General features: G+C 37.7%; 1 protein-coding gene across 1 annotated transcript in view; it reads left to right on the top strand.

The window, feature by feature from the left end:
• Positions 1–26,871, top strand: part of PEX13 (peroxisomal biogenesis factor 13) — a 33,607-nt gene extending 6,736 nt beyond the window's left edge. The window contains exons 2-4 of the mRNA XM_003481205.5: positions 12,221–12,915; positions 19,606–19,731; positions 23,471–26,871. Of these exons, the coding sequence (XP_003481253.1) occupies positions 12,221–12,915; positions 19,606–19,731; positions 23,471–23,769 (1,120 nt within the window). The 3' untranslated portion in view covers positions 23,770–26,871. The remainder of the gene's footprint in view (positions 1–12,220; positions 12,916–19,605; positions 19,732–23,470) is intronic.
• Positions 26,872–27,816: the final 945 nt, after the last annotated feature.

Below are 27,816 nucleotides of genomic sequence, written 5' to 3'. Positions count from 1 at the left end.
ACAACATCACTTATGAATTACGCTTGCCAAAAAATGTTAGCCTGATTCTAAACCTTTAGATGCATACTTCTGTTTAACTGGAAATAGAGGATAGGGGTACAAGTTAAACAACATTCTGGGGGAAGCACAAATCCAGGATGTCGGACATTTTATAAGAAAAATGGCTGGACTCCTCAAAAGTCTGGGATATTACTGTTCTGTTTAGATGAGAATGGGGACATAATCAACCAAATGTAGTGTATGGAGCTTAACTGAATGTTTGTTTCAAAAAATAACAGCCTAAAAAGACATTTTGACTTTTACAACTCAGTGATAAAAAAGGCAGATAATTTTTAAAATGAGCAAAGTAGGAGTTCTCTTGTGGCACAACAGGTTGAGGATCTGGTGCTGTCACTGTTCTGGCAAGGGATCCATCCCTGCCTAGGAACTTCCACATACCAAGGGCATGACCAAAAAAAACCAACAACAACAACAAAAGATGAGCAAAGTATCTGAATAGATATTTTTCCAAGGAAGATCTAAAACTGGCCAATAAGCACATGAAAAGACATTCAACATCATCAGCCATCAGTGAAGTATAAATTAGACACACAGTGAAATACCATTTCACACCCACTAGGATGGCTACAGTAAAAAAGACATAATAACAAGTGTTGACAAAATGTAGAGAAATTGAAACCCACATGTGCTGCTGGTAGGTATGTAAAATGATGCAGTTGCTTTGGAAAACAATTTGGCACTTCTTCAAAAAGTTAAACAGAGTAACATATGATCCAGCAGTTTCACTCCCAAGATATATGAAAACATGTATTCACACAAAAACTTGTACATAAATGTTCATAGAAGCATTAATCATAATAACCCAAAAGTATATCAACTGATGTATAGATAAATCTATTTCTGTAATAAAAAAATGAAATACTGATTAATGCCATAACATGGATGAACCTTGACAACATTAAGTGAAAAAAAGCCAGAAAATACAGCATATTTGGGGAGTTCTCTGATGGTCTATTGGTTAGGATTCAGTGCTTTCACGGCTTTGGCCTGGGTTCAATCCCTGGTCTGGGAACTGAGATCACACATCAAGCCACTGCACGCCACAACAAAACAAACAAGCAAACAACAACAAAAACAAAATACTACATATTGTATGTGTCATTTACAGTAGATCCTCATTATTTGTAGACTCAGTATTTGCAAACTCACCTCAGTGAAATTTATTTGTAACCTTAAAATCAATATATGCAGCATTTTCATGATCTTTTTACAGACTCTCATAGACCAGTGAAAGATCTGAGTCATCTCTAAGTTGAGGGTGAACAAAAAGCAACACTCTGGCTTCTTGCTTCAGCTTCATAAACACGTGCCCTTTTCAAAATCTGTTAAGTGCTAGCCACATTTTTTACATTTTTGTTGATAATGTCACTTTTTAAATGGCCCCTAAGCATAGTGCTAGAGTACTGTTTTTGTGTTCCTGGGAAGGCATGATAGAGAAAATATTGACATTAGACAACTTTGTTCAGCAATGAGTTATAGTGCTTTTGGCTGTGATTTTTTTTTTTTTGATTGTTAATGAGTCAACAATGTAATTCGATAAAGAATCTTTCAGAGTTCCCATTGTGGCGCAGCAGAAACGAATCTGACTAGTATCCATGAGGATGTAGGTTCAATCCCTGACCTTGCTCAGTGGGTCAAGAATCTGGTGTTGCCGTGAGCTGTGGTGTAGATTGCAGACGCAACTCAGATATGGCGTGGCTGTGCCTCTGGTATAGGCTCGCAGCTGTAGCTGCAATTTGACCCCTAGCCTGGGAACTTCGTATGACCTCGAGTGCAGCACTAAAAAGAGCAAATAAATAAATATCTTTATTAAGCAGAAGCATACATAAAAGAAGTATATATATTGATTAGAAGCTTGAAGGAACCTAATCCTTCCTTTCTTCTAGTAGCAGTGATTGATTTGGTATTTGCTAATTCAGTGTTCACAGCTTTATAGAACATAACTATCATAAATAAGGAGAATTGACTAGGAGATTTCCAAAGCAGGCAAACCAATAGAGACAGTATATTGGTGGTTGCCTGGGACTGGAGGAAAGCAGGAAATGGGGAGTGACTGCTAATGAATATGGGATTTCTATTTAGAGGGATGAAAATGTTCTGGAATTGCATATGGTAATAATAGTACAACTCTGTGAATATATATAAGTCCATTGCATTTTACAGTTTAAATGGGTGACTTTTATGGTATGTGAATTTTATCTCAATAAAGCTGTTTAAACAAAAGATATTTGAGAATAATGGCTATGTTTTGAACGTCAGTTGGATAGGTGATATGCATTTAAGTTTCAAAGATGGGAAAATGGTATTATGGTTTTATATGAAATACCTTTTTATAGGAAATGTCTGCTGAGATATTTAGGAGTAAATTAGCTGGTCTAGAAGTTAATCTCAAACAATTCAAGAGTATTTAAAAAGTTGGAATAAGGAAAAAGCTGATGTGGTAAAATGATAGTAGTTGTTGATCTAAATAGAAGGTATGTGGATATTTGCTGTACTTTTCTTTCAAATATTTTTTGTTTGAAACCTATCAAGATAAAAAGTTGGGTGAGTGATACTTTTTGCACATTCAGCACTGAGAATAAATCTTTTGGTCTTATAAGACTTAGGCTTCTTTAGTTCTTATGCTTGTTGTAACAGAAAGCAAGATGGTACATGCACATTGAATGCATTTGTGTTTGCTGGCAATGGACAGCATTAAAACTAAAGAAGAGGAGTTCCCACTCTGCTGCAGTGGGTTAATGATCTGGCTTGTCTCTGGCATTACCAGTTCAATCCCCAACCCAGATCAGTGGGCTGAGTATCCAGTGTTGCTGCAGCTGTAGGATAGGGATTTGATTCCTGGCCCGGGAACTTCCATATGCTGCAGGTGCAGCCAAAAATGAAGGGGAAAAAAAAAAGAGTAAAACAAAGCTCTCTATTTTTTATTACTAAATGTTTAAATTTAATTACCTACAATTTTAAAAGTTACATATTCATCAAAATTTATAAAATAAGGATATATAAAGAAAAATAATCTTTAATAACTGTTATATGTGTGTATTAAATAGTCACTAATTGTGGTTGTATCAGTACCTCTTTATATGCTAAGCATTATAGTAGGTGCTGGAGAAACAATGGAAACTCCTGTGCCTTTGAGGAGCTCACCTTGTACCGGAGAAGTCAGATGTATAAATAAATGCAAGATACTGTGCAGAATATGGACAAAGAATTATGGGAAGGACTTGTGATGATAGCATAATAAATAATTTAGAAAAAAACAATTGGGGATAAATACCAAGCTAAGCAGAATATAAAAACAGCTGCTTAAAGGCATTGTAGAGCAAAAAAGAAAATAATGATTTATGGAGCCTAGATCCAGAAAGTTGGAAATCCACAAAGGTGAGTATAGCCTTTGAAAGCACTTTTCCCATAGAAGTTTCTACTGATTTCAGAAGAAGCAGTTGAGATAATAAAGCTAGTTGAATAGCGTTTTTGACAAACTCTTGAAGCATAGTTGGAGTTGAGAGGTCCTCCAAGAGGAGATACTGATAAATTACCCACATTTTATTTTAGGCTCTGAAAAGAGACATCTAGATAAGAGGATATAAAGAAGCAGACAAAGAGTTCTAGTGTGGCTCAGCAAGTTAAGGATCTGGCATTGTCATTGCTGTGGTGAGGATTTAGTCCCTGGCTTGGGAACTTCCGTGTGCTATGGTTACAAAAATAAAATAAGATAAAATAAAACAAAATCTTATAGGAACAGCTTCAAATCATCAATTCTTGAAAATAAATTAGGGATATCATGAATTAATAGTAGCCCTAGCAACCTGTCTGAATCAAACTGGAGAATAGTTCACTAAATAATATTTGGATACATACTACTATATATAAAATAGATAAACAACAAGAATCTACTCTGTAACACAGGGAACTATAATCAGTATTTTCTAATAACCTATAATGGAAAAGAACCTGAAAATGTTTTATATATGTGTGTGTATGTGTGTATTCAGTTATATATATAACAATCACTTTGCTGTACACCTGAAACTAACATGACATTGTAAATCAACTATACTTCAATTAAAAAAAAAAAGAATGTACAGAATGAAACATATCTGGAGAAAGAGAACATCATCCAAAGTCTCCAATTATCACTACAATTTTTCAGGTATGTCTGAGGCACAGCAAAATCAGGTAGCCAAACCCAGGAAGTCATTATATAACATAAGTAGCAACCAAGTAAACAGCTGGAAAAACAGATTCATAGGGACTCTAGATATTTGAATTACCAAAGAGACTTTTAAATTATGACTAATATGTTGAGAGCAATAAAAGAAAAGACAAAGAATTTTGGCAGAGAATTGGAAACTATTAAAAAAGAAAATGAATCTCTGGAACAAAAAATAATAACAAAAATTAACAACAGGGTTTGGTTAGACACCACTACAGAGAAAATTAGTGACTTAGAGCAGTGCTACTCAAAGTGTGTTCTGTAGCTACTGAGAGTCCATGGGCTGGCTCCTATTTTTCAAACTATGTAGGAGCAGTCCACAACAAGATAGGAAATTTGTCCTAGAATGTAGAACAACATTTACACTGAGCCCACCATTTTCTCCATAGCAAAGCTTTCTCTCTGAAGAAAGAATTTGTTACTTTACATTACGGTGTAAGCTCCTTAACTTGCTGATTGGCCCTTTGAGTAGCAGTGACCTAAAGGAGAGCTGGGAAGAAAATATCCAGAAGGAAGCACAAAGAGACAAAAGGTCAGAAAATACAGAAAGAAAGGTTTAGGGGACAAAGTAAGGATAGTTTACAAATAGAAAAGATAAATAGTCCTATACCTGTTAAAGCAGTGCTTCTCAAAATATTTTTAATGGCTGATATGTTTTATAAAATGGAGTAAAGGGAGTTTCCATTGAGGCACAGTAGAAAGAAACCCGACTAGTATCCATGAGAACTCAGGTTCAATCCCTGGCCTTGCTCAGTGGGTCAAGGATCTGGTGTTGCTATGAGCTGTGGTGTAGGTCACAGACGCAGCTCAGAGTCCACATTTCTGTTGCTGGGTGTAGGCCAGCAGCTACAGCTCTGATTCGACCCCTAGCCTGGGAACTTCCATATGCGGTGAATGTGGCATTTAAAAAAGGCAGTAAAAATATCACAGTGTCAAGTTATTTAACCCTTAATCTCATTTTCTGTACTTTTTTTTTTTTTTTTTTTTTGTCTTTTTAGGGCTATGCCCGCAGCATATGGAAGTTCCCAGGCTAGGGGTTGAATCAAAGCTGTAGCTGCCGGCCTTCACCACAGCTATGGCAACGCCAGATTCCAGCCACATCTGCAGCCTATACCACAGCTCTCAGCAATGCCAGATCATTGACCCACTGAGCAAGGCCAGGGCTTGAACCCATGTCTTCAAGGATCCTCGTCAGGTTCATTACCACTGAGCCATGACAGGAACTCCTGTACTTTTCTTATTTTAGATTGGTATAAAATGGTTCATAAATTAGTACTTGTCCACAGACCACGCTTTAAGTAGCATGATATTTAAAGAAATTGAATCTATAATTAAATCCTTACCACTAGGTCAATTCCAAGTCCATATGATTCACTGGTAAACTCTACAGACCTTTAAGGAAGAAATAATTAACTTTTCTAGAATATAGAGAAGGTTGAAACACTTCCTCAGATCTTTTTAAGAGACCAGTTCCACCTTGATATCCAAACCTGACAAAGACGTTCGTAGTAAAAATATATTAGGATATTCTCACTCATGAACATAGATTTTAAAAAAATCTTCAACAAAATGTTGACAAACCAAATTCAGAAATATATTGTGGCCTACTTGGTTTTACTTCAGGAGTGCAGGTTGCTTTAACATTTGGAAATTAATGTGATTCATTTTAAGAGATTAAAGGGGAAAAAATCATATAATCATCTTGATAGATAGCAAGAAGTCATTTGATAAAGTTCAGTATTCATTTATGGTAGAAACTCAACAAATAGGAAAAGGACTACTAAATCTACAGCAAACTTACACAAACGTGATAATTAATAGTGAAATGTTGAAAATTTTCCTTTTGGGATTAGTAATTGAGACTAGGATGCCTGCTGTCATCACGTGCATCAAGATTGTACTGTAAGTCCTAAATGCAATACCTTAATAAAGCTGCAAGAATTCAAAAGAGGAAGAAATAAACCTATCGTTTTTCATATACAATATGACTGTAAATCCTTAAGATTCTAAAAAGTCCAAAAGAAGAATCCAAAATAAGGTTGCTAGATATAAGAATCAGATTATTTTAAATCAATCATTTCTGCATAATAGCAACAAAGTGAAATTTTAAAAAGATACCATTTACAATACCATCAAAAAGGTCAAATATATAGGAATAAATCTAAAGAAAGACCTCCACACAGCAAACTATAAAACATGGAGACTCGGTGGTTATTTTAAGAAATGATTATTAAGAAAAATCTTTAAAAGACCTAAATAAATAGAGCATATATTTTATTCACGAGTTGAAACTCTCAATCTTGTAGAGATGTCAGCTACTTCTAATCAATCTGTGGATTTAATGTAATCCCAAAAGATAATCTCAGGGCTTTGGGGGATAGCAGTGTAGAACTTCTCTGATTCTAAAATATATATATAGAAATTCAGAGTGTCAAATAGCCTGGACACTGTTGAAGTTTTTTTTGTTGTTGTTTTTGTTTTTTTGTTTTGTTTTGTTTTTGTCTTTTTAGGGCCACAGCCATGGCATATGGAGGTTCCCAGGCCAGGGGTCTAATCAGAGCTGTAGCTGCTGGCCACAGCCACAGCAGTGCCAGATCCGAGCCACGTCTGTGACCTAACACCACAGCTCATGGCAACAGCAGATCCTTAACCCACTGAGCAAGGCCAGGGATCATACCTGCATCCTCATGGATACTAGTCAGATTCACTTTCGCTGAGCCATGACAGGAACTCCAGGAAATGAAGAATAAATATTGTGGGAAGACTTGTTTTTGGATATTAAGTCCTATTATAAAACTATAGTAATTAAGTTAGTACCATTTAGGAATTCCCTGGTAGAGCAGCAGTTTAAGGATCTGGCATTGTCACTGCTATGGCTTGGGTTGCTGCTGTGATGCAGGTTTGATCCCTGGCCCAGGAAATTCTGCACGCCGTGAGCACGGCCAAAAAAAAGGTTAGTGCCATTTAGATGTAAGGATGGACAGGTATCTAGTTGTAACTAACCCTGAGAAAATGGACAAGTATCTTAAACCACAAATTGAAGAGACTACTAATAATGCAAGCATAAATAAACAGGAAAATAGAGTTCATTCAGCTAGTTTATCTTATCCATTTTGTCTTAACACTGAGATCCTTAGCATCTGGATATTAGAGGGCATTCCTTACTCTTTTTTTTTTTATTACTCAAATGAATTCATCACATCTGTAGTTGTATAATGATCATGATTTCACAGGATTTCCATCCCACAGCCCAAGCACATCCCCCCACCCCCCAGACTGTCTCCTCCAGAGACCACAAGTTTTTCATTGTCTGTGAGTCAGCACATGTTCTGCAAAGAAGTTAAGTCTGTCCTTTTTTCAGATTCTACATGTCAGTGAAAGCATTTGATATTGGTGTCTCATTGTATGGCTGACTTCACTTAGCATGATAGGTTCTAGGTCCATCCATGTTGCAAAAAATTCTGGTATTTCATTCCTTTTAATGGCTGAGTAATATTCCATTGTGTATATGTACCACATCTTCTGGATCCACTCCTCTGTCGATGGACATTTAGGTTGTTTCCATGTTTTGGCTATTGTAAATAGTGCTGCAATGAACATTGGAGTACATGTATCTTTGCGAGTTGTGGTTTTCTCTGGATAGATGCCCAGGAATAGGATTGCTGGATCAAATGGTAGTTCTATGTTTACTTTTCTGAGGAATCTCCATACTGCTTTCCACAGTGGTTGCACCAATTTACAATCCCACCAACAGTGCACTAGGGTTCCTTTTTCTCCACACCCTCTCTACCCACCCTCACACTTACTGTGTGTAGACTTTTTGATGATGGCCGTTCTGGCTGGTGTAAGGTGGTACCTCAAAGTAGTTTTGATTTGCATCTCTCTAATAATGAGTGACACTGAACATCCTTTCATGTGTTTCTCAGCCATCTGTATGTCTTCTTTGGAGAACTGTCTGTTTAGATCTTCTGCCCACTTTTTGATGGGGTTGTTTGTTTTTTTGGTATGGAGCTTCCCATTTGTTTTTTTGTTTGTTTGTTTGTTTTTTATTTTTTCCCACTGTACAGCAAGGGGGTCAGGTTATCCTTACATGTATACATTACAATTACATTTTTCCCCCAGCCTTTCTTCTGTTGCAACATGAGTATCTAGACAAAGTTCTCAATGCTATTCAGCAGGATCTCCTTGTAAATCTATTCTAAATTGTGTCTGATAAGCCCAAGCTCCCGATCCCTCCCACTCCCTCCCCCTCCCATCAGGCAGCCACAAGTCTCTTCTCCAAGTCCATGATTTTCTTTTCTGAGGAGATGTTCATTTGTGCTGGATATTAGATTCCAGTTATAAGTGATATCATATGGTATTTGTCTTTGTCTTTCTGGCTCATTTCACTCAGGATGAGATTCTCTAGCTCCATCCATGTTGCTGCAAATGGCATTATGTCATTCTTTTTTATGGCTGAGTAGTATTCCATTGTGTATATATACCACATCTTCTGAATCCAATCATCTGTCGATGGACATTTGGATTGTTTCCATGTCCTGGCTATTGTGAATAGTGCTGCAATGAACATGCGGGTGCACGTGTCTCTTTTAAGTAGAGTTTTGTCCGGATAGATGCCCAAGTGGGATTGTGGGGTCATATGGAAGTTCTATGTATAGATTTCTAAGGTATCTCCAAACTGTTCTCCATAGTGGCTGTACCAGTTTACATTCCCACCAGCAGTGCAGGAAGGTTCCCTTTTCTCCACAGCCCCTCCAGCACTTGTTATTTGTGGATTTATTAATGATGGCCATTCTGACTGGTGTGAGGTGATATCTCATGGTAGTTTTGATTTGCATTTCTCTTATAATCAGCGATGTTGAGCATTTTTTCATGTGTTTGTTGGCCATCTGTATATCTTCTTTGGAGAAATGTCTATTCAGGTCTTTTGCCCATTTTTCCATTGATTGATTGGCTTTTTTGCTGTTGGGTTGTATAAGTTGTTTATATATTCTAGAGATTAAGCCCTTGTCCGTTGCGACATTTGAAACTATTTTCTCCCATTCTGTAAGTTGTCTTTTTGTTTTCTTTTTGGTTTCCTTTGCTGTGCAAAAGCTTTTCAATTTGATGAGGTCCCATGGGTTTATTTTTGCTCTAATTTCTATTGCTTTGGGAGACTGACCTGAGAAAATATTCATGATGTTGATGTCAGAGAGGGTTTTGCCTATGTTCTCTTCTAGGAGTTTGATGGTGTCCTGTCGTATATTTAAGTCTTTCAGCCATTTGGAGTTTATTTTTGTGCATGGTGTGAGGGTGTGTTCTAGTTTCATTGCTTTGCATGCAGCTGTCCAGGTTTCCCAGCAATGCTTGCTGAATAGACTTTCTTTTTCCCATTTGATGTTCTTGCCTCCCTTGTCAAAGATTAATTGACCATAGGTGTCAGGGTTTATTTGCGGATTCTCTATTCTGTTCCATTGGTCTGTCTGTCTGTTTTGATACCAGTACCACACTGTTTTGATGACTGTGGCTTTGTAGTATTTCTTGAAGTCTGGGAGAGTTATGCCTCCTGCTTGGTTTTTGTTTCTCAGGATTGCTTTGGCGATTCTGGGTCTTTTGTTGTTCCATATAAATGTTTGGATTGTTTGTTCTAGTTCTGTGAAAAATGTCATGGGTAATTTGATAGGGATTGCATTGAATCTGTAGATTGCTTTGGGTAGTATGGCCATTTTTACAATATTGATTTTCCCAATCCAGGAACATGGAATATCTTTCCATTTCTTTACATCTTCTTTGATTTCTTTGATTAAAGTTTTATAGTTCTCGGCATATAGGTCCTTTACCTCCTTGGTCAGGTGTATTCCGAGGTATTTGATTTTGTGAGGTGCAATTTTAAAAGGTATTATATTTTTGTATTCCTTTTCTAATATTTCATTGCTGGTATACAGAAATGCAACTGACTTCTGAATGTTAATCTTATATCCTGCTACTTTGCTGAATTTATTAATCAGTTCAAGTAGTTTTGGGGTTGAGTCCTTAGGGTTTTCTATGTATAGTATCATGTCATCTGCATACAGTGACAGTTTGATCTCTTCTCTTCCTATATGGATGCCTTTTATTTCTTTTGTTTGTCTAATTGCTGTGGCCCCATTTGTTTATTTTTGTTTTTCTTGTCAATACTGAGAGGTGGATCTGAGAAGATGTTTCTGTCATTTATGTCAGAGAGTGTTTGGCCTATGTTTTCCTCTAAGAGTTTTATAGTGTCTGGTCTTATATCTAGGTCTTTAATCCATTTTGAGTTTATTTTTGTGTATAGTGTTCTAATTTCATTCTTTTCCATGTGGCTGTGCAGTTTTCCCAGCACCACTTATGGAACAAGCTGTCCTTTCTCCATTGTATATTCTTTCCTCCTTTGTCATAGATTAGTTGGCTGTAGGTGCATGGGTTTAATATGAGCTTTCTATCCTGTTCCACTGATCTATAGTTCTCTGAGACTCTCTTCATTTGTTTTCAATCTTTTTTCTGTTCTGCATCCGTAATTTCCACTAATCTGTCCTCCATCTCGCTTATTTGTTCTTCTGCCTCCTGTATTCTGCTGTTAGCTGCTTCTAGTGAATTTTTTATTTCAGTCATTGTACTTTGCATCTCTTCTTGTTTAAGTTTTATATCTTGTATCTCTTTGGTCACTGTTTCCTGCAAGTTATCCATCTTTGCCTCCAGTTTATTTGCAATGTCTCACATCATCTTCAGCATCAACAGTCTAAAGTCTTTTTCTTGGAGGCTAAGAATCTTCTCCTCACTTAGCTGTTTTTCTGGGGTTTTTCCTTTCTCCCTCATCTGAGTTATAGTTCTCTGTCTTTTCATTTTTATAGGTTTTTGGTGTGGTAACCTTTTTTACAGATAATAGAGTTGTAGCCTCTCTTACTTCTGGTGTCTGTCCCCCTTGTGGCTGAAGTCAGTATGGGGGGCTTGCTGCAGGCTTCCTGATGGCAGGGGTTGATGCTGCCCCATTGGTAGGTGGAGCCGATTCTAATCCCTCTGGTGGGTGGGGCTTAGTCTCTGGATGGGATTAGAGGCAGCTGTGTGCCTGAGGGGTCTTTAGGTAGCCTGTTTACTGAGGGGCGGGGCTGTGATGGGGTTGTTGTTTGCCCTGGGGCTTCTCAGCAGCTGACTGAAGGGTCAGATTTTCCCAAAATGGCCACCTCCAGAGAAAGGCACTGCTGCTGAATATTCCCAAGAGCTTTGCTTTCAATGACCTTCTGTCATAACAAGGCACGTTGCTTTGCTTTCATTGTTCTTCCCTCACAACAAGTCACGTTCACCCATGTTTTCCCAGGATGTCCTCCAAGAACTGCAGTCAGGTTTGACCCAGATTCCCATAGAGACTTTGCTTTGCCCTGGGACCCAGTGCACGTGAAAGTCTGTGTGCACCTTTTAAGAATGGGGTCTCCGTTTCCCCCAGTCCCATGGAGCTCCTGCGCACAAGCCGCACTGGCCTTCAATGCCAGATGCTCCGGGGCTCTTTCTCCCTGTGCCAGATCCCCACACGTGAGAGTTTGATGTGGGGCTTAGAACTCTCACTCCTATAGGTGAGTCTCTGTGAACCAGTTAGTTTCCAGTCTGTGGAGCTTCCCACCCAGGAGGTATAGGGTTGTTTATATCGCGAAATCGCCCCTCCTACCTCTTGATGTGTCCGCCTCTTTTTCTTCTGGAGTAGGATATCTTTATGAAGGTTTCCGGTCCATTTGGGTGAACAGTGCTCAGTCTTTAGTTGTGAATTTTGTTGTTTTTAGGAGAGAAGTTGAGCTCCAGTCCTTGTATTCCACCATCTTAATCCCATCTCAGCATTCCTTACTCTTAATACATCTTTAGTAGAATCTGTCATAACACTGGGTATATAGAATATGTTTAATAGTTTGAATGAATTTATTGTGTGCTTGAGTTACAATTTTGATTCTTTTTTGGTTTTAGATCTGCTGATTTAGGCCCCACTATATTGACAAGACCTGGACAACCAACACTGAGCAGAGTGCCACCACCTATTCTTCCAAGGCCATCACAGCAGACAGGAAGCAGCAATGTGAACACTTTCAGACCTGCTTACAGTTCATTTTCTTCTGGATATGGTGCCTTTGGAAATTCATATTATGGAAGCTATAGCCCTTATAGTTATGGATATAATGGGTTGGGCTATAACCGCCTCCGTATAGATGATCTTCCGCCTAGTAGATTTGTTCAGCAAGCTGAAGAAAGCAGCAGAGGTGCATTTCAGTCCATTGAAAGTATTGTACATGCATTTGCCTCTGTCAGTATGATGATGGATGCTACCTTTTCAGCTGTCTATAACAGTTTCAGGGCTGTATTGGATGTAGCAAACCACTTTTCCCGATTAAAAATACACTTCACAAAGGTTTTTTCAGCTTTTGCACTAGTTAGGACTATAAGGTATCTTTATAGACGGTTACAGTGGATGATGGGTTTAAGAAGAGGCTCTGAGAATGAAGACCTATGGGCAGAAAGTGAAAGGACTGTGGCTTGCCTTGGTGCTGAGGACAGAGCAGCTAACTCAGCAAAATCTTGGCCAATATTCTTATTCTTTGCTGTTATCCTTGGTGGTCCTTACCTCATCTGGAAATTGCTGTCTACTTACAGTGATGAAGTAACAGGTAAGAGTAATAGAATGGGTTCCAAAAGAATATAACAATCTCAGATTTAAAGAATAGATTAATTAAATTAGCTTTCTTTATATTCATTTGTATTTAATATTTCGATCTAGTTACATTTTCAGTTAAGAGCTTTAAAACTGGAAGAGGAAATGAAGCAAAAACAGGCTTATTGATTTATTCTTTGTTAGTTCAGTTTAATAATATACACTACCTAACTACTGTCCACAAAATACTAAACTTAATGCTGTGAAAGATGCAAAGATATCCAGGCCATATTCCTCTTATTTTTCTAAAACTTAGTGGAAGAGATGCACATATATAGGTAATTGTAATGTGAAGGGTGTTAGAAATATGACAGTAGGGAAAAAATAAGGCTTATTGAGCCTTTTTTACATGCAAGATACTGTGCTAAGTATTTTATCTCATTTAATTCTTACAATAATCCCAAGAAGAATTATATTCGTTTTACAAGTGATAAAACTGAGGTTCAGAAAAGTCACTTGCCCAGGGTCACATCTTTAATAAGGCAGAACTTTAGAAACAAAACCAGGCCTATTTGACTGTTAAACTCCTATTTTGTCCCTGGTACAAAGTATTACCTCACTTTAGAAGTGATGCTGACATTTTTTTGACTATTCATATCCAGAAAGAAGTGGCATCTAAGTTAGATTTTGGAAAGATAGGTAACATTCCATCAGTTACATGGGGAAAAAAAAGTAACACTGTCAAGCAGATAGAATAGTTTGAACAAAAGTACATAGCAGAAAATAGGAGATTTGTTCATCATCTGTCCTATGGTATTGAATAGAAGGATACTAAGAAATTAGATTGGAGCCTAATAATGGAAGATCTTAATTCCATGACATGACTTTCTCTTCATTTAGTAAGGAAAGGACTAGTTTTTGGTTGTCTGTTTTTGTTTTTTAAAGGAGATTTATGACATACATATAAACAGTGCTCTGAAAAGATCAGTCTGTCACCAGTGTTTAAAACAGGTCAGTGTGGAGTTCCCATAGTGGCTCAGTGGAAATGAATCTGACTGGCATCTATGAAGACACAGGTTCGATCCCTGGCCTCGCTCAGTGGGTTAAGGATGTTGCGTTGCTGTGAGCTGTGGTGTAGGTCATAGACACTGCTCGGATCTGGCGTTAACTGTGGCTGTGGCGTAGGCCAGTGGCTACAGCTCAGATTTGACCCCTAGCCGGGGAAACTGCCCCCCATATGCTGCAGGTGCTGCCCTAAAAAGCAAAAAAAAAAAAAAAAAAAAAAGGTCAAATTGGATGGTAAGATTAATGAAGAATTTTGGGTTATATTTACCATTGTATTCCCAAAAGCTAACAATCTGACGGGCATATCAAAGGTACTTAACAAATATTAATTTGGAGACATCACTTATGGTGCTTTTGCATTTGAATAGGTGAGAGATAATGACCTGAACTAGGGTATGTGAAAGGAGCAGAAATATAATAGATCCAACAGATTTAGTTACTAAATATATTCAGTACGTAAAGGGAAAGGAGGAATCAAAATGCCCTAGACCTTTAAAATTGAGTTATTGGAGGGATAATGTTTTATTTGTTAACACAGTAAATATTTGTTGAGTGCCTACTACATGCCAGACACAGTTCTAGGATCTAGGGATATAGCAGTGAATAAAATAGTTTTTAAAAATCTATGCCCTTCTGACTGTGAGAGACAATAATAAATAAGTCAAATATATAGTAAATCAGAAGGTAGTAAGTGCCAAAGGGAAAAAAATAAAGCAGGGAAGAGTATTGCAGAGTGCCAGTGGTAGGAAATGAGACCCAGAGCTACACACAGTCAGGGAAAGCCTCTCCAAAGAAGATAAAGGGAGTATGCTATTTGAGGGGAGTGTTTGAGGCATAGGTAACATCAAAACTATTTTGCAAAAATAATCACAAAGGTATTTAAGTGGCACTGTGACTGTCATGTCATGTGAACAACAAGGAGGCCAGTTTGAATGAAGCAAAGTCAGAGTAACAGGAAATGAAGGAGGGAAGAACACAGTGTCTAGATGGTATAAGCCTTCTGGACTTTTAAAAGAACTTTGGTCTTTATTCTGAAATGGGAAGCCATGGCAGAGTTTTGAGCAAAGGAGTGGTATGATCTGGCTTATGTTTTAAAGGAAAATTCTTTTTGCTGAGAATGGTTTTTAGGTAGAGCTAGGGCCAAAGAGACCAATCTTGAGAATCAAGAGGCCCTTAACCATAATTCAAGTGGGAAATGATAGTGGTTTGGGCTCTGGGTGGCAGTGATGCACGTTCTGGGGTGGGGTCACTTTCTGGATATGTATTTGAAAGTAAAGTCAGTAAAATAAATACAGAGAAACCATGGAACTACTGGCTTGTGAATGATTACCATTGATTTGGTTAGAGCTATATTGGGTTTGATATGCCAATGGGACATTCAAATGGAACTTGAGAAAGCTTCAGAAAGCAGTTTAAAAGGCAGGAAAGGGGTGACAGTGAAAAATGAAAGATTTAAGAGTCATCCACATAGAAGTGAGAGTTGAAATAGTGTAAATAGATGATATTACAATGGTAGAGAGAAAAGAAGAGGGACCAAGATGGAAATCAGGAAGAGCAGAATTAGAACTGTGTTAATCCTGTGTTATAGAAGTGGAGGTGAAGGGAGGAAGTTTCAAGACAAGGAGGGATGATGCATGGTATCGGGTGCAATAGCAAGATTAGATCAACAACTGAGAAAAGATCATCAGATTTGTCGCTTGGAGGTCAACTCCAGCACATAATTTCAGTAAAGTCTCCTCCAGGGCCAGAAGCTATGGAGAAGGATAAAAGGTATATCATATCTGAAGATGTGGGGAAAAAAATTATCAATAAATGGAAGAAAAGAAAAAAATGCGTAGCCGGCTTTGGGTAAGAGCAAGTTGATGATGTTATATTTAGTTTTTTGTTTTGCTTTGTCTTTTTATGACGTGAGATCTGGGAATGATTTTAGGCTGAGAGAAGGATAAAGGGTGATTGTCCAGGAGGAAAGAGAGGAGTCAAAAAAGGAAGAAACCTCCTATAACAGGTGGAAGATATGATCCTAGGCAGGTGAAAAGGAGGGGACAGTTTTTTTTGATCTGAGGCCAAAGAGGGAGAACAATACTAACAAATTTTCAAGGAAAAGCAAAACTGAGGAAGCTTATGTAGGCCCTGTGACTTAGCTGCTTAGGACAAGGGTTGGCAAACTATGGCCTGTCAGCCAAATCTGGCTTGCTCCTTTCTCTGTACAGCCTGCAAACTAAGAATGGTTTTTACACTATTCAATACACAGTTGGAAAAAGAACCCCAAAAGAATACTATTGTAGTATGAAAATTGTATTTTCAAATATCTATGTCCATTAGTAAAATTTCACTAGGACACAGCCACACTCATTCATGTACATATTGCTGTGGTTGCTTTTGTACTAAAGGAGCAGAGTTGAATAGTTTGCAACAGAGACTCTGCGTTGGCACTCTCATTGCTTTGCAGTTTTTCCACACACTGCAAATCTCACTAACATAACTTGACAGTGTATTGAGTGCCATGTGTATTGTTATACTGCAATATATATTTTTTTATTATGAGTGCATACATGCCACGCAAGAAAATAGCGAAGTGGATTTTGAATATTGCACTTTTTTTTTGGTCTTTTTTAGGCCACTCCTGCGGCATATGGAAGTTCCCAGGCTAGGGGTCAAATTGGAGCTACAGCTGCCAACCTACGCCACAACCACAGCAACTTGGGATCCAAGTGGCATCTGCAACCTATACCACAGCTCACAGCAACACCGGATCATTAACCTCTTCAGCAAGGCCAAGGATCAAACCCACATCCTCATGGATACTAGTCAAGGTTGTTACCACTGAGCCACAATGGAAACTCCCTAAATCTTGCACTTTTAAGACACAGTATAGTCTGGATTATTCTGTTATTGAATTAGGTGGTAAAGCATTGCATTTATTATGCAGTGGCAACATAGCTGTGTTAAAGGGATACAGTATACATCAACATTATCAGATTGAGCACTCATCATAGTACTCCCAATTCACAGGAAGTCAATAGTCAAAAAAATTAGAATATTTGAAATGTGAATATCCCATCCTAGGATTTCCTCACCTCTGGAGGGGGGTAGTAAAAGAAGATAAAGTAAGCCTGCAACCAAAATAAGTTTCTGAGAGGCTCACTTGTCAGATTAGCAAGGGAATCTGTTTACCAGTGGTTATTGCAACAGCCAAGGAAATCTATCCAAAGAAAGTAAATTTGTTTAATTCTATTAACCATAAGGTTATCTGAAACAACATCAATAGTCAAAACAAGACAGATGATTTCAAACAGGTTTATTTGGCTCATGATGACCCAATAAATATTATGGATAATGCTCAGTGGTTTATTAGAGAAGTCAGTGTTGAATTTGAAGTGACCGAAGATGGAACTTCTGTGAATAGTCTGCATAGAACAACTACAGACAAGAATATTTTCAAAGAAGTTTGAATAAAAAGTAATCCAACACAACCTGAAGTTAAATCTGCAAAATGTGTTATGATTGATGGTGGTAAAAAATTGTGTGGAACAGAAAAAGGCTTAGTTGGACAAAATTTACAGAGTTTTGAAAATATGAAGTTTCTGGGGAGTTCCCATCGTGGCTCAGTGGAAATGAATCTGACTAGCATCCATGAGGATGCAGCTTCAATCCCTGGCTTCACTCAGTGGGTTAAGGATCCAGCATTGCCATGAACTGAGAGGTATAGGTCGCAGACACAGCTCAGATCTGTCATTCCTGTGGCTGTGGTATAGGCCAGCAGCTACAGCTCCAATTTGACCCCTAGCCTGGGAACCTCCGTATGCCACTGGCGTGACCCTAAAAAGCAAAAAAAAATAAAATAAAATAAAATAAAATTTGAAGTTTTTAAAGCCTATGGCTATTCATTGTATTATTTATCACCAAGTTCACTGCAGAAAATATTTGAATATATCATGTGTTATTGAACTAATAGTGTCAAAGGTGAACTTCAGTCACCTTTTTGGACATAGCTATTGTCAGTTCTGGGAATCTTTGTCAGAAGTAGAAGCTGAAGATCCTGACTTTCCTACAATACAGCAGTTAGATGATTAAGGTTTATTACTGTTTCTTTGGGATCAAGGTCAAGACAAATTTTTCTGTAAAACAAGAACCGTCATGAACCACTCTTAGTAAACACTTAATGGCTTTGGAAATCAGCTTTTGCTACAGACTTGGTAATGTTTTTAATGAACTCAACCTAAAACCACAAAGCAAAGTAGCACTTATATGTGAAAACAATGGAGAAAAATTAGTGTGACAATAGCTAATATAGTTTGAATCATAAGTAATGTCACACTGCTTTTACATCCCCTAGGCAAGCAAGATTCCCATTCCCACATAAGTTTGTAATAGATATACTTTTCAAGCTCAAATTACAATTTAGAAGTATTTTTGGATCTCCATACAAGTGCAAAGGAAATGTCTGTATTTCAAAATCCATATAACCCATTAAGGAGCTTCCATTTAATCTTCACTTGGAAGTGTTTAGTTTCTATGTAATGACATTTAAAAGGTAAATATAAAAAGAATTTAATAGAAATCTACTCTCTTCATCTTCTTAGGATGAATATTCTCAAAATGACATACTCATAGTTTTTCTGTGGCACAGCCAGTTAAGGATCCAGCATGGTCACTGCAGCGATTTGGGTCACTGCTGTGGTCCATCTTCTGTTCCTGGTCCAGGAACTTCCACATGCCACGGGAATGGCTAAAACAGAGAGCAAAACCACATGTTCAATGGATGTCAGGATTTGGCAATACCTATCTACATGAAAAAACATTTTCAAAATGAAATACCTCAAATCTCATTGCAAATTAGCATTAACAGATAAACATTTGCAATTGATATTGATAATAGAAAATACTATCTTTGAATCCCAATTAAGTGAAACATTGTCCTTCCCCAAAAAAGATTATATTCTTTATACTAGACCTATATTACAAAAAAAAAAACCCAATTGTAATATTTTGAATTTTTCAAAGTTTATAGAAAAAATTTTCTCTTGTAGTATAAGAAATTAGACGTGTTAGATTTTGTCTTGTGGCCTGAAAAGCCTAAAATGTTTACTATCAAAAAAATTTTTTTAGGAGTTCCTGTAGTGGTGCCGTGGTTAACGAATCTGACTAGGAACCATGACGTTGCGGGTTCGATCCCTGCCCTTGCTCAGTGGATTAAGGATCTGGTGTTGCCGTGAGCTGTGGTGTAGGTTGCAGATGTGGCTCAGATCCCAAGTTGCTGTGGCTCTGGCGTAGGCTGCTGGCTACAGCTCTGATTAGACCCCTAGCCTGGGAATCTCCATATGCTGTGGGAGCAGCCCTAGAAAAGGCAAAAAGCCAAAAAAGAAAAAAAAAAATTTTTTTTTTACTTTACAAAAAATATTGCTGACCTCTAAAATTAAGGAAGCTAGCATTCAGAGCTTAAGGAAAAGGAAATAGTATGTAATAGACACCTTAATGAATATACTGTTGATTTTATATAGTGTTAATTGGAGAGTTTACTTTGGGGGGGGATATTTTCTCTTGGCAAATAAGTTTATACAGTTTGCAGATCATAGACAGTGAAACATCTCTTTTCATTTTTGTTTTACTAACCTAATCCTATTCTTAATTTGTTTTATAGACAGTACCAACTGGGCGAGTGGTGAGGATGACCATGTAGTTGCTAGAGCAGAATACGATTTTGTTGCTGTATCTGAAGAAGAAATTTCTTTCCGGGCTGGCGATATGCTAAACCTAGCTCTCAAAGGTAACAAAACATATTCAATTGGAATTACCTGTGCATTTTTAAAATTTGTAAATCTAGGAGTTCCTGCTGTGGTGCGGTGGGTTAATAATCTGGTTTATCTCTCTGGCAGTGCCAGTTTGATCCCCAGCCTGGTGCAGAGGGTTAATGATCTGGCTTATCTCTCTGGCAGTGCTAGTTTGATCCCCAGTCTGGTGCAGAGAGTTAATGATCTGGCTTATCTCTCTGGCAGTGCTAGTTTGATCCCCAGTCTGGTGCAGAGGGTTTAAGGATCTGGCATTGGTTGCTGCAGCTATGGCATAGGATGCAACTATGGCTCTGATTTGATCCCTGGCCCAGGAACTTCCATACGCTGTGGATGCAGCCAAAAAAGAAAAAAAAAATAAATAACGTAAACTTTGTACATCTAGTTTGGAAAATTTCATTAAAGGATCTAGGTCACCCGCATCCTCATGAATACTAGTCGGGTTCGTACCCCGCTCAGCCACAGCCAGAACTCTGGTTTTCTAAATTCTTTAAGCTTCAGTGAGTACATCAAGATTCTGACTTTGCTGACTTTATGATCAAGCTAGGGATAGGGAAAAGCAAGGTTGTGCTGTAATGCCTGCTGTGGGAAGAAGAAGGGGGAAATATTATGCTTTTCATTCCCTAATGAAGGTGGGAAGGGAAAAGAAAAAAGGGGAGAAGCTATACCTGTTCTGACAACCTGCTCCAGACCAAATCCCTGAGGGGGGAAAAGCAGTAGATAAATCTAGACAAATATGAGGCACCTTGAAAAAAAAAAAAAAAAAAAGGATCTAGGTCACAATTAACTCAGAAGTGGTTATTAGGATTTTTCTTTTATATCAGTTGACCTTCTAAATCTGGGGGAGTGGGAGAGGAATGTCCCAACAGAAATTTTTTTTTTTTGCCATTTCTTGGGCCACTCCCACGGCATATGGAGTTTCCCAGGCTAGGGGTCTAATCGGAGTTGTAGCCACCGGCCTACGCCAGAGCCACAGCAACGTGGGATCCGAGCCACATCTGCAATCTACACTACAGCTCACGGCCATGCCAGATCCTTAACCCACTGAGCAAGGCCAGGGATCGAACCTGCAACCTCATGGTTCCTAGTCAGATTCGTTAACCACTGTGCCACGACGGGAACTCCAGAATTGTTGTAATAATATTTCACCAAGATGAGAAAAGATTTTGTTTAAATAATCTCTTCTAAATCCAAAACACTTGAATTCCAAACTCCTTTAATCACCACCCATCTGTTAAGCACTAACTGTAACAAATCTACTAAACCACAGTAATTGTCTGGCATCATCTGAGCATCCCTATAGGTCTTTTATTGCTGGGATTGGTATTGCTTTCTTTTTTACTTGAACAATGTTTACTTCAGAAACTCCAACGTGAATATTTAGGAATTACTGTCATGAAGTATTAAAGGACCTCAGCAGGAAATTTATATACATTCTCAGGTTAATTTTCAGACCAGGTCAGTAATAGTTTTTAATGGCTACAGACAAAATGACCATTTCCTTCACCTTTCCTTTTGTAATCTTTGTGGATTTACAACAAGAGAGATTTTTTTTTTGGTGTGTTAGCGGGAATTCAGGTTTGCTACAGAAAGTCACATTTTGTTGGAGTTCCTGTTGTGGCTCAGCGGGTTAAGTACCCAGACTAGTATCCATGAGGATTGGGTTGGATCCCTGGCCTTGTACAGTGGGTTAAGGATCCGGCATTGCCGCGAGCTGTGGCGTAGTTTGCCACAAGCTGTGGTGTGGCTCCCATGTTGCTGTGGCTGTGGTGTAGGCTGGCAGCTGCAGCTCCAATTCATCCCCTAGCCTGGGAACTTCCATAGGCCATAGGTGTGGACCTAAAAAGAAAAAAAAAAAAGTACTTCAGAAAAAAAGTCACATTTTGTTGGTAAAAATACTAGTAACAATAAAAACAACTGTCATTGGTAAACTACTTAATATGTGCCAGGCACTATACTTTACATATTTCATTTAAACCTTATAGTAATGCTATGAAATGAGTATTATTGTTATCCTGTCCCTGGTTTACACATAAGGAGACTGAGACTCAGAATGAGTGAACTGTCCAATATCACGGAAGTTATGTATGAACTATGGACCTAGGTTTGTCTGACTTCAGAGCCTGTATTCTTAATCACTTTGGCTGTTTCTCATGTGACCTATTGATAGAAACTTTAGCCTTTTATTGGTATTAGTCTTTACATAAGGAAAAAAATACCTTCAGTGTTCAAATCATTTAGTTTAATATGTACTTTTAAAATTATGGATCAAATTTGCTAAATCTCTGCCTCATCCACACAAAACTTAGGCTTCCCAGAATAAATGATACAATTTTTTTTTAAAATCCTAGGCTTCGAGGTATTATATACATGTTTTCTTCTAGAGAAAATAGCAGCTTACTATTTTGGATTTCAAAAAAAAATGATTTCTTTTTAAGATTTATTATTAGAGGAACAATACAGATAATTAGTTTTAATTAATCTAAATAAAGAATAAAGAAGATCAAGTGTGGTTTCTTTCAACTGCATTATAATATTGCAGAAAAAAATTGTATCTCAGATTATTCTTCAGCTAATAATGCCTTCTAACACTTTGGCTTTGCTTCTTTGCTTCCTGCCATTGCTCAAGTAAAATATTTTTGGGCCTTTAGAACAAAATCAGTCACAGACATGGTTAATTTAACTTTTTTTTCTTTTGTTATAGAATATTGTACATGAAAATGTCATATTATGCTTAAAGTATAATGTTGAACTAAAACTTAACAGTTAAACAGCTTTTTAAAGACATAATTAGGTAGTTCCTGTTGTGGAGCAGCAGAAATGAATCCGACTGGTATCCATGAGGATGCAGGTTTGATCCCTGGTTTCACTCAGTGAGTCAAAGGATCTGATGTTGCTGTGAGCTGTGGTATAGGTTGCAGATAAGGCTGGATCTGGTGTTGCTGTGGCTGCGGTGTAGGCCAGCAGCTGTAGCTCCATTGTGACCTCTAGCCTGGAAACTTCCATATGCCGTGGGTGCGGCCCTAAAAAAAAACGAATAAATAAAGACATAATTAAAATAGGTGGGAGAATACCTAAATACAAAAATTGAGTATTTAAATATTTTTTCCTACTTTAAGTTTAGAGTATTGCCTTTAACTTTTTATCATGTGGTTATAAGAAACTGAGGTCTTCAGCTTCTTAGAAATTAACGCTTAAAATTACACTTTAACATTTACTATCCTTCAGGATTGTACATGACAGCCATATAGATTGAATTTTATATTTTGGCCAAAAGTATGTAAAGGAAGCTGGCTTACATAAATGTATATATTTATTTTTTATACCTACCTCTAACTTATCTGATTGAGAAGTAAAGAAATCATCATTCCTTAAATTCCAGTTTAAAAAATGAAAGATATTGATATTTTCAGCTTTCGAGAGAACTGAATCCTTTAACTCTATGAATGCAGCAACTGATACAAACTTTATATTCTTCAAGGTTGGAAAATATTTAGTAAGTATAAAATTAAAAGTATTAATTTTTAAATACTTTTAAAAATTAAAAGGGATCCTAGAATTAGGTCCAGTCATCTTGATTTTGAATATTCATGTATGCTACTTGTTTATATATTTTATTATGTAAGTGTAACAGATTTTACTTAATAATTTGCTATCAATATTCTCTTGGACCCTCAAAGTATAGTGTAATCATAAAACTGTCTTTTCTTTCATCAGAACAGCAACCCAGAGTGCGTGGCTGGCTTCTGGCTAGTCTTGATGGTCAAACAACAGGACTTATACCTGCTAATTATGTCAAAATTCTTGGTAAAAGAAGAGGTAGAAAAACGGTGGAATCCAGTAAAATTTCCAAGCAGCAGCAGTCTTTTACCAACACAACACTAACTAAAGGAGCCACAGCTGCCGATTCTTTGGAAGAACAGGAAGCCGCCTTTGAATCTGTCTTCGTTGAAACTACTAAGGTTACAGTTGCACCTGATTCCAGTGGGAAAAATGGAGATAAACAAGATCTTTGATATATTTCATGTTTGCCTGCAGTTGAACTATAATTTGGAATACTTTTTAAAAATTAATTCCGCAAAGAAATCTACAATCCAATGAAAACATTTGTTAATGGCTATTCCAGATGTTTTGCTGCTAGAAATTATTAAAGCTGTACACTAGTATGTTGGTCTAGTGACCTGGTTACATTTTATGAGTTATTGGACCATGAGGATATTTGTTTCACCCAGATTTAAGATTATGGAGACTATCATTGTCATCTTATTTAAAACCCTGTGTTTATTGAAATAGTAAGACTGATGAACTATAGAATACACAATTTGTTACAGTAGGGATCATTAATGAGTTTTTAAATTCTAGATTAATTGACCTGAAATCCTCAGTAATTGACTGACAATATATAAATATAAGAACAGGCAAAAAGGTAAAATTTTTTTACAACTTCAATTAAACTGAATAATAAAAATTTTCTGATGTGTATTACATCCAGTGTTGGGTTTGCTTTAGGCAATAGTAATGTGTTTTCTCCCAACAACAATTGATATTATTATCTTTTATTGTTTGTTTTTTAATTTATCTTGGCATTTTGAAGGAAATGGTCCCAGGTTGATATTTAGCCTTAATAATTTTCCCTGCTAGTAAAAAGGCTGTAATTTATTTTTCTTAACATATTATTTCCATTTCTTCAGAGGGTCATATAACTTTTTATCCCTTTACAATATGACTAGTTTTCATCCTGGGTGAATCAGAGTATGTATATGAAAGATTTATTGTGTTTTCCTCCAGCCAAGACTCAAGTTCTTTAGAGTTTGTACTCAATTCTAGCAGTAGTGATTTTAAACCTTTTCATAGATTCTGTGCTTCTACCTAGTACAATTACTTTTTAAAACTCAGTATTCTAGACTGTTCTTTAAACATTGAGAGTGTGTCACATTGGGTACACTTTTCTTTTAGGTTTGATTTTTACTACAGAGACTAAAAATAAAATGCTGGAGTTCCCGTCGTGGCGCAGTGGTTAATGAATCCGACTAGGAACCATGAGGTTGCGGGTTTGATCCCTGCCCTTGCTCAGTGGGTCAAGGTTCTGGCGTTGCCGTGAGCTGTGGTGTAGGTAGCAGACGCGGCTCGGATCCTGCGTTGCTGTGGCTCTGGCGTAGGCTGGCAGCTACAGCTCCAATTCGACCCCTAGCCTGGGAACCTCCATATGCCGCAGGAGCGGCCCAAGAAATGGCAAAAAGAAAAAAAATAAAATGCTGAATTGCCATTTAGAATATCATAATGCTATTTGACTTTTTTTTGTTTAATGATTTTTAAATATAGTTAAACTTCAGTACACTGAAGTATTTCCCTACAAAATTGGAAAAGTCTGATACTTGCTATGATCGTACTACAAAAACAATGCCATCAGGAATACCAGTGTACAAGAATGCACTTTAAGATATTGTCGAGGAGTTCCATTGTGGCACAGCAGAAACAAATCTGACTAGGAACCATGAGGTTGCAGGTTCGATCCCTAGCCTCACTCAGGGGTTAAGGATCTGGCATTGCCGTGAGCTGTGGTGTAGGTCGCAGATGCGGCTCAGATCTGCTTTTGCTGTGGCTCTGGCATAGGCCGGCAGTTGTAGCTCCGATTAGACCCCCTGGCCCAGGAACCTCCATATGCCACAAGTGTGGCCCTAAAAAGACTAAAAAAACCAAAAGATATTGTTGAGGTCCTGGAATTACTTGATAAAGATTTTGGTTTAAGTAATTTTTCTTTCTTCTTGTAGACTTTATGTTCAACAAGTAATTCTGCAACAATTCAGACTTCAGACTAAAACATTGGGAACTAACTAATCAACATAGAATTTTACTAAAGTCTTCTTGGGAACTTCTAAGACAGTGTAATAAGTAACACGTCCTTTAAAATACAAAATGTTTATGTGCGCAAAAAAAGTAAAAAGATAGTAAAATCTGTTTATCTTAGGAATATTTTTCTAACACCCAGTTCATCAAGTCTTCAGATTAAGCACATTAAGTTACCTATATATTATTTTCCATATGTGTTCTACAATTAGAGGTTCTGCCTTATTTGGTTAGAGTAATTTTGGAAATTCTGTTCTTGAAACAAATTTTTGATAAAACAAATTATTAAATTTGGTTTTGGGACATCTAAATTGAATGCTAGAAGTGAAGCAGAAGTAAAATGTTGAGTCAGTGCCATTTAGATTTTTAAAAGGTGGGTCTTGAGGATGATAGTTGTGATTGGTTTTAAAGATTTATAAGGAGAAGAATATAGCATGGAATGAATGACAAAAACAATTTGACTTTTCTTAAGGTGTTTAATTTTTGGTTAAAAATGCTAAATTGGGAGTTCCCATTGTGGCGCAGTGGAAATGAACCTGACTTGTTTCTATGGGGATGAGAGTTCAATCCCTGGCCTCACTCAGTGGGTTAAGGATCCAGTGTGGCCCTGAGCTATAGCGTAGGTCTCAGACGCAGCTCGGATCCTGCGTTGCTGTAGCATAAGATGGCAGCTGTAGCCCCAGCCTGCGAACTTCATGTGCCGCTGGTGCAGCCCCCCCCCCCCAAAAAAAGCTAAATTGGGAGTTCCCATTGTAGCTCAGCAGGTTAAGGACCCAATGTAGTCTCCATGAAGATGTGGGTTCGATCTCTGTCCTTGCTCAGTGGGTTGAGGACCCAATGTTGCCCCAACCTACAGCGTAGATTACAGATGTGGCTCAGATCCAATGTCATCATAGCTGTGGCATAGGTGGGCAGCCGTAGCTCGGATTTAACCCCTAGCCCCAGAACTTCTATATGCCACAGGTGTGGCCATAAGAAAAAAATTTTAAATAAAAAGCTAAATTGCAGTGTACATTATCTGGTAACTATTTGTGTCTGAAAATTCCTTTTCCATTAAGAATCTAGAAGAGGAATTGAGGACTAGAATAAGAAATTTTGTAATGTTTTTATCCTGACAGTTTTAGTATAATTTTTAAATGATTAAATGTAATGTTTAATGCTCCAACTTTGTTGTTTTTAGGAACTTATTTAAGGACTGCTACTTGACAGAAATTATACCTGAAACTAACACATTTTCAATTAAATAAAATAATCACATTACAAAAAGAAAACAGGTTTTATTTAAATTTTTTCTGATTGTAGTTTATCGGTGTAGAAAGAAAAGGGTAAGAGGAGTATAAATTTTCATGTTTTAATATTTTATTTAGGTGCTTGTTTTAGTCTGTCACTGTCATAATTATACATTAACTTGAATACTACTGTTCTTGATGTTGTGCTTTCTTTAATAGAAAAAAGAATAGATACTAAGTGCAGTTAAAATTTTATTTTTAATAGATTGTGAAGTTACTTTTAAAGTATCTTAAACTTGGAGTTCCCGTCGTGGCTCAGTGGTTAACGAATCTGACTAGGAACCATGATGTTGTGGGTTCCATCCCTGGCCTTGCTGAGTGGGTTAGGGATCCGGCATTGCTGTGAGCTGTGGTGTAGGTCGCAGATAAAGCTCGGATCCCGAGTTGCTGTGGCTGTGGTGTATGCCGGCGGCTACAGGTCCGATTCGACCCCTAGCCTGGGAACCTCCATATGCTGTGGGAGCAGCCCAAGAAATGGCCAAAAAAAAAAAGACATAAAGTATTTTAAACTTGATATACATTTTTTTTGTCTTTTTTTTTTTTTTTTTTTTTTTTTTTTTGCTATTTCTTGGGCCGCTCCCGCACCATATGGAGGTTCCCAGGCTAGGGGTCGAATCGGAGCTGTAGCCACCAGCCTACGCCAGAGCCACAGCAACACGGGATCCGAGCCGCGTCTGCAACCTACACCACAGCTCTCAGCAACGCCGGATCCTTAACCCACTGAGCAAGGCCAGAGAGCAAACCTGCATTCTCTTGTACATTATGTCTGGTTCTTTTTTTTTTTTTTTTTTTTGTCTTTTTGCCTTTTCTTGGGCCGCTCCCTCGGCATATGGAGGTTCCCAGGCTAGGGGTCTAATCGGAGCTGTAGCTGTCGGCCTACGCCAGAGCCACAGCAACGCTGAATCCGAGCCGCGTCTGCAACCTTCA

This window comes from Sus scrofa, chromosome 3 (genome assembly GCF_054392235.1).
Source record: "Sus scrofa isolate SSC_HxYL_T2T_F1_AM1 chromosome 3, Sscrofa_HxYL_maternal_Yorkshire_Landrace_v2.0, whole genome shotgun sequence".
Lineage (NCBI taxonomy): Eukaryota > Metazoa > Chordata > Mammalia > Artiodactyla > Suidae > Sus > Sus scrofa.
The sequence above is the reverse complement of the archived record's forward strand: the minus strand, read 5'-3'. Positions and strand labels throughout refer to the sequence as shown.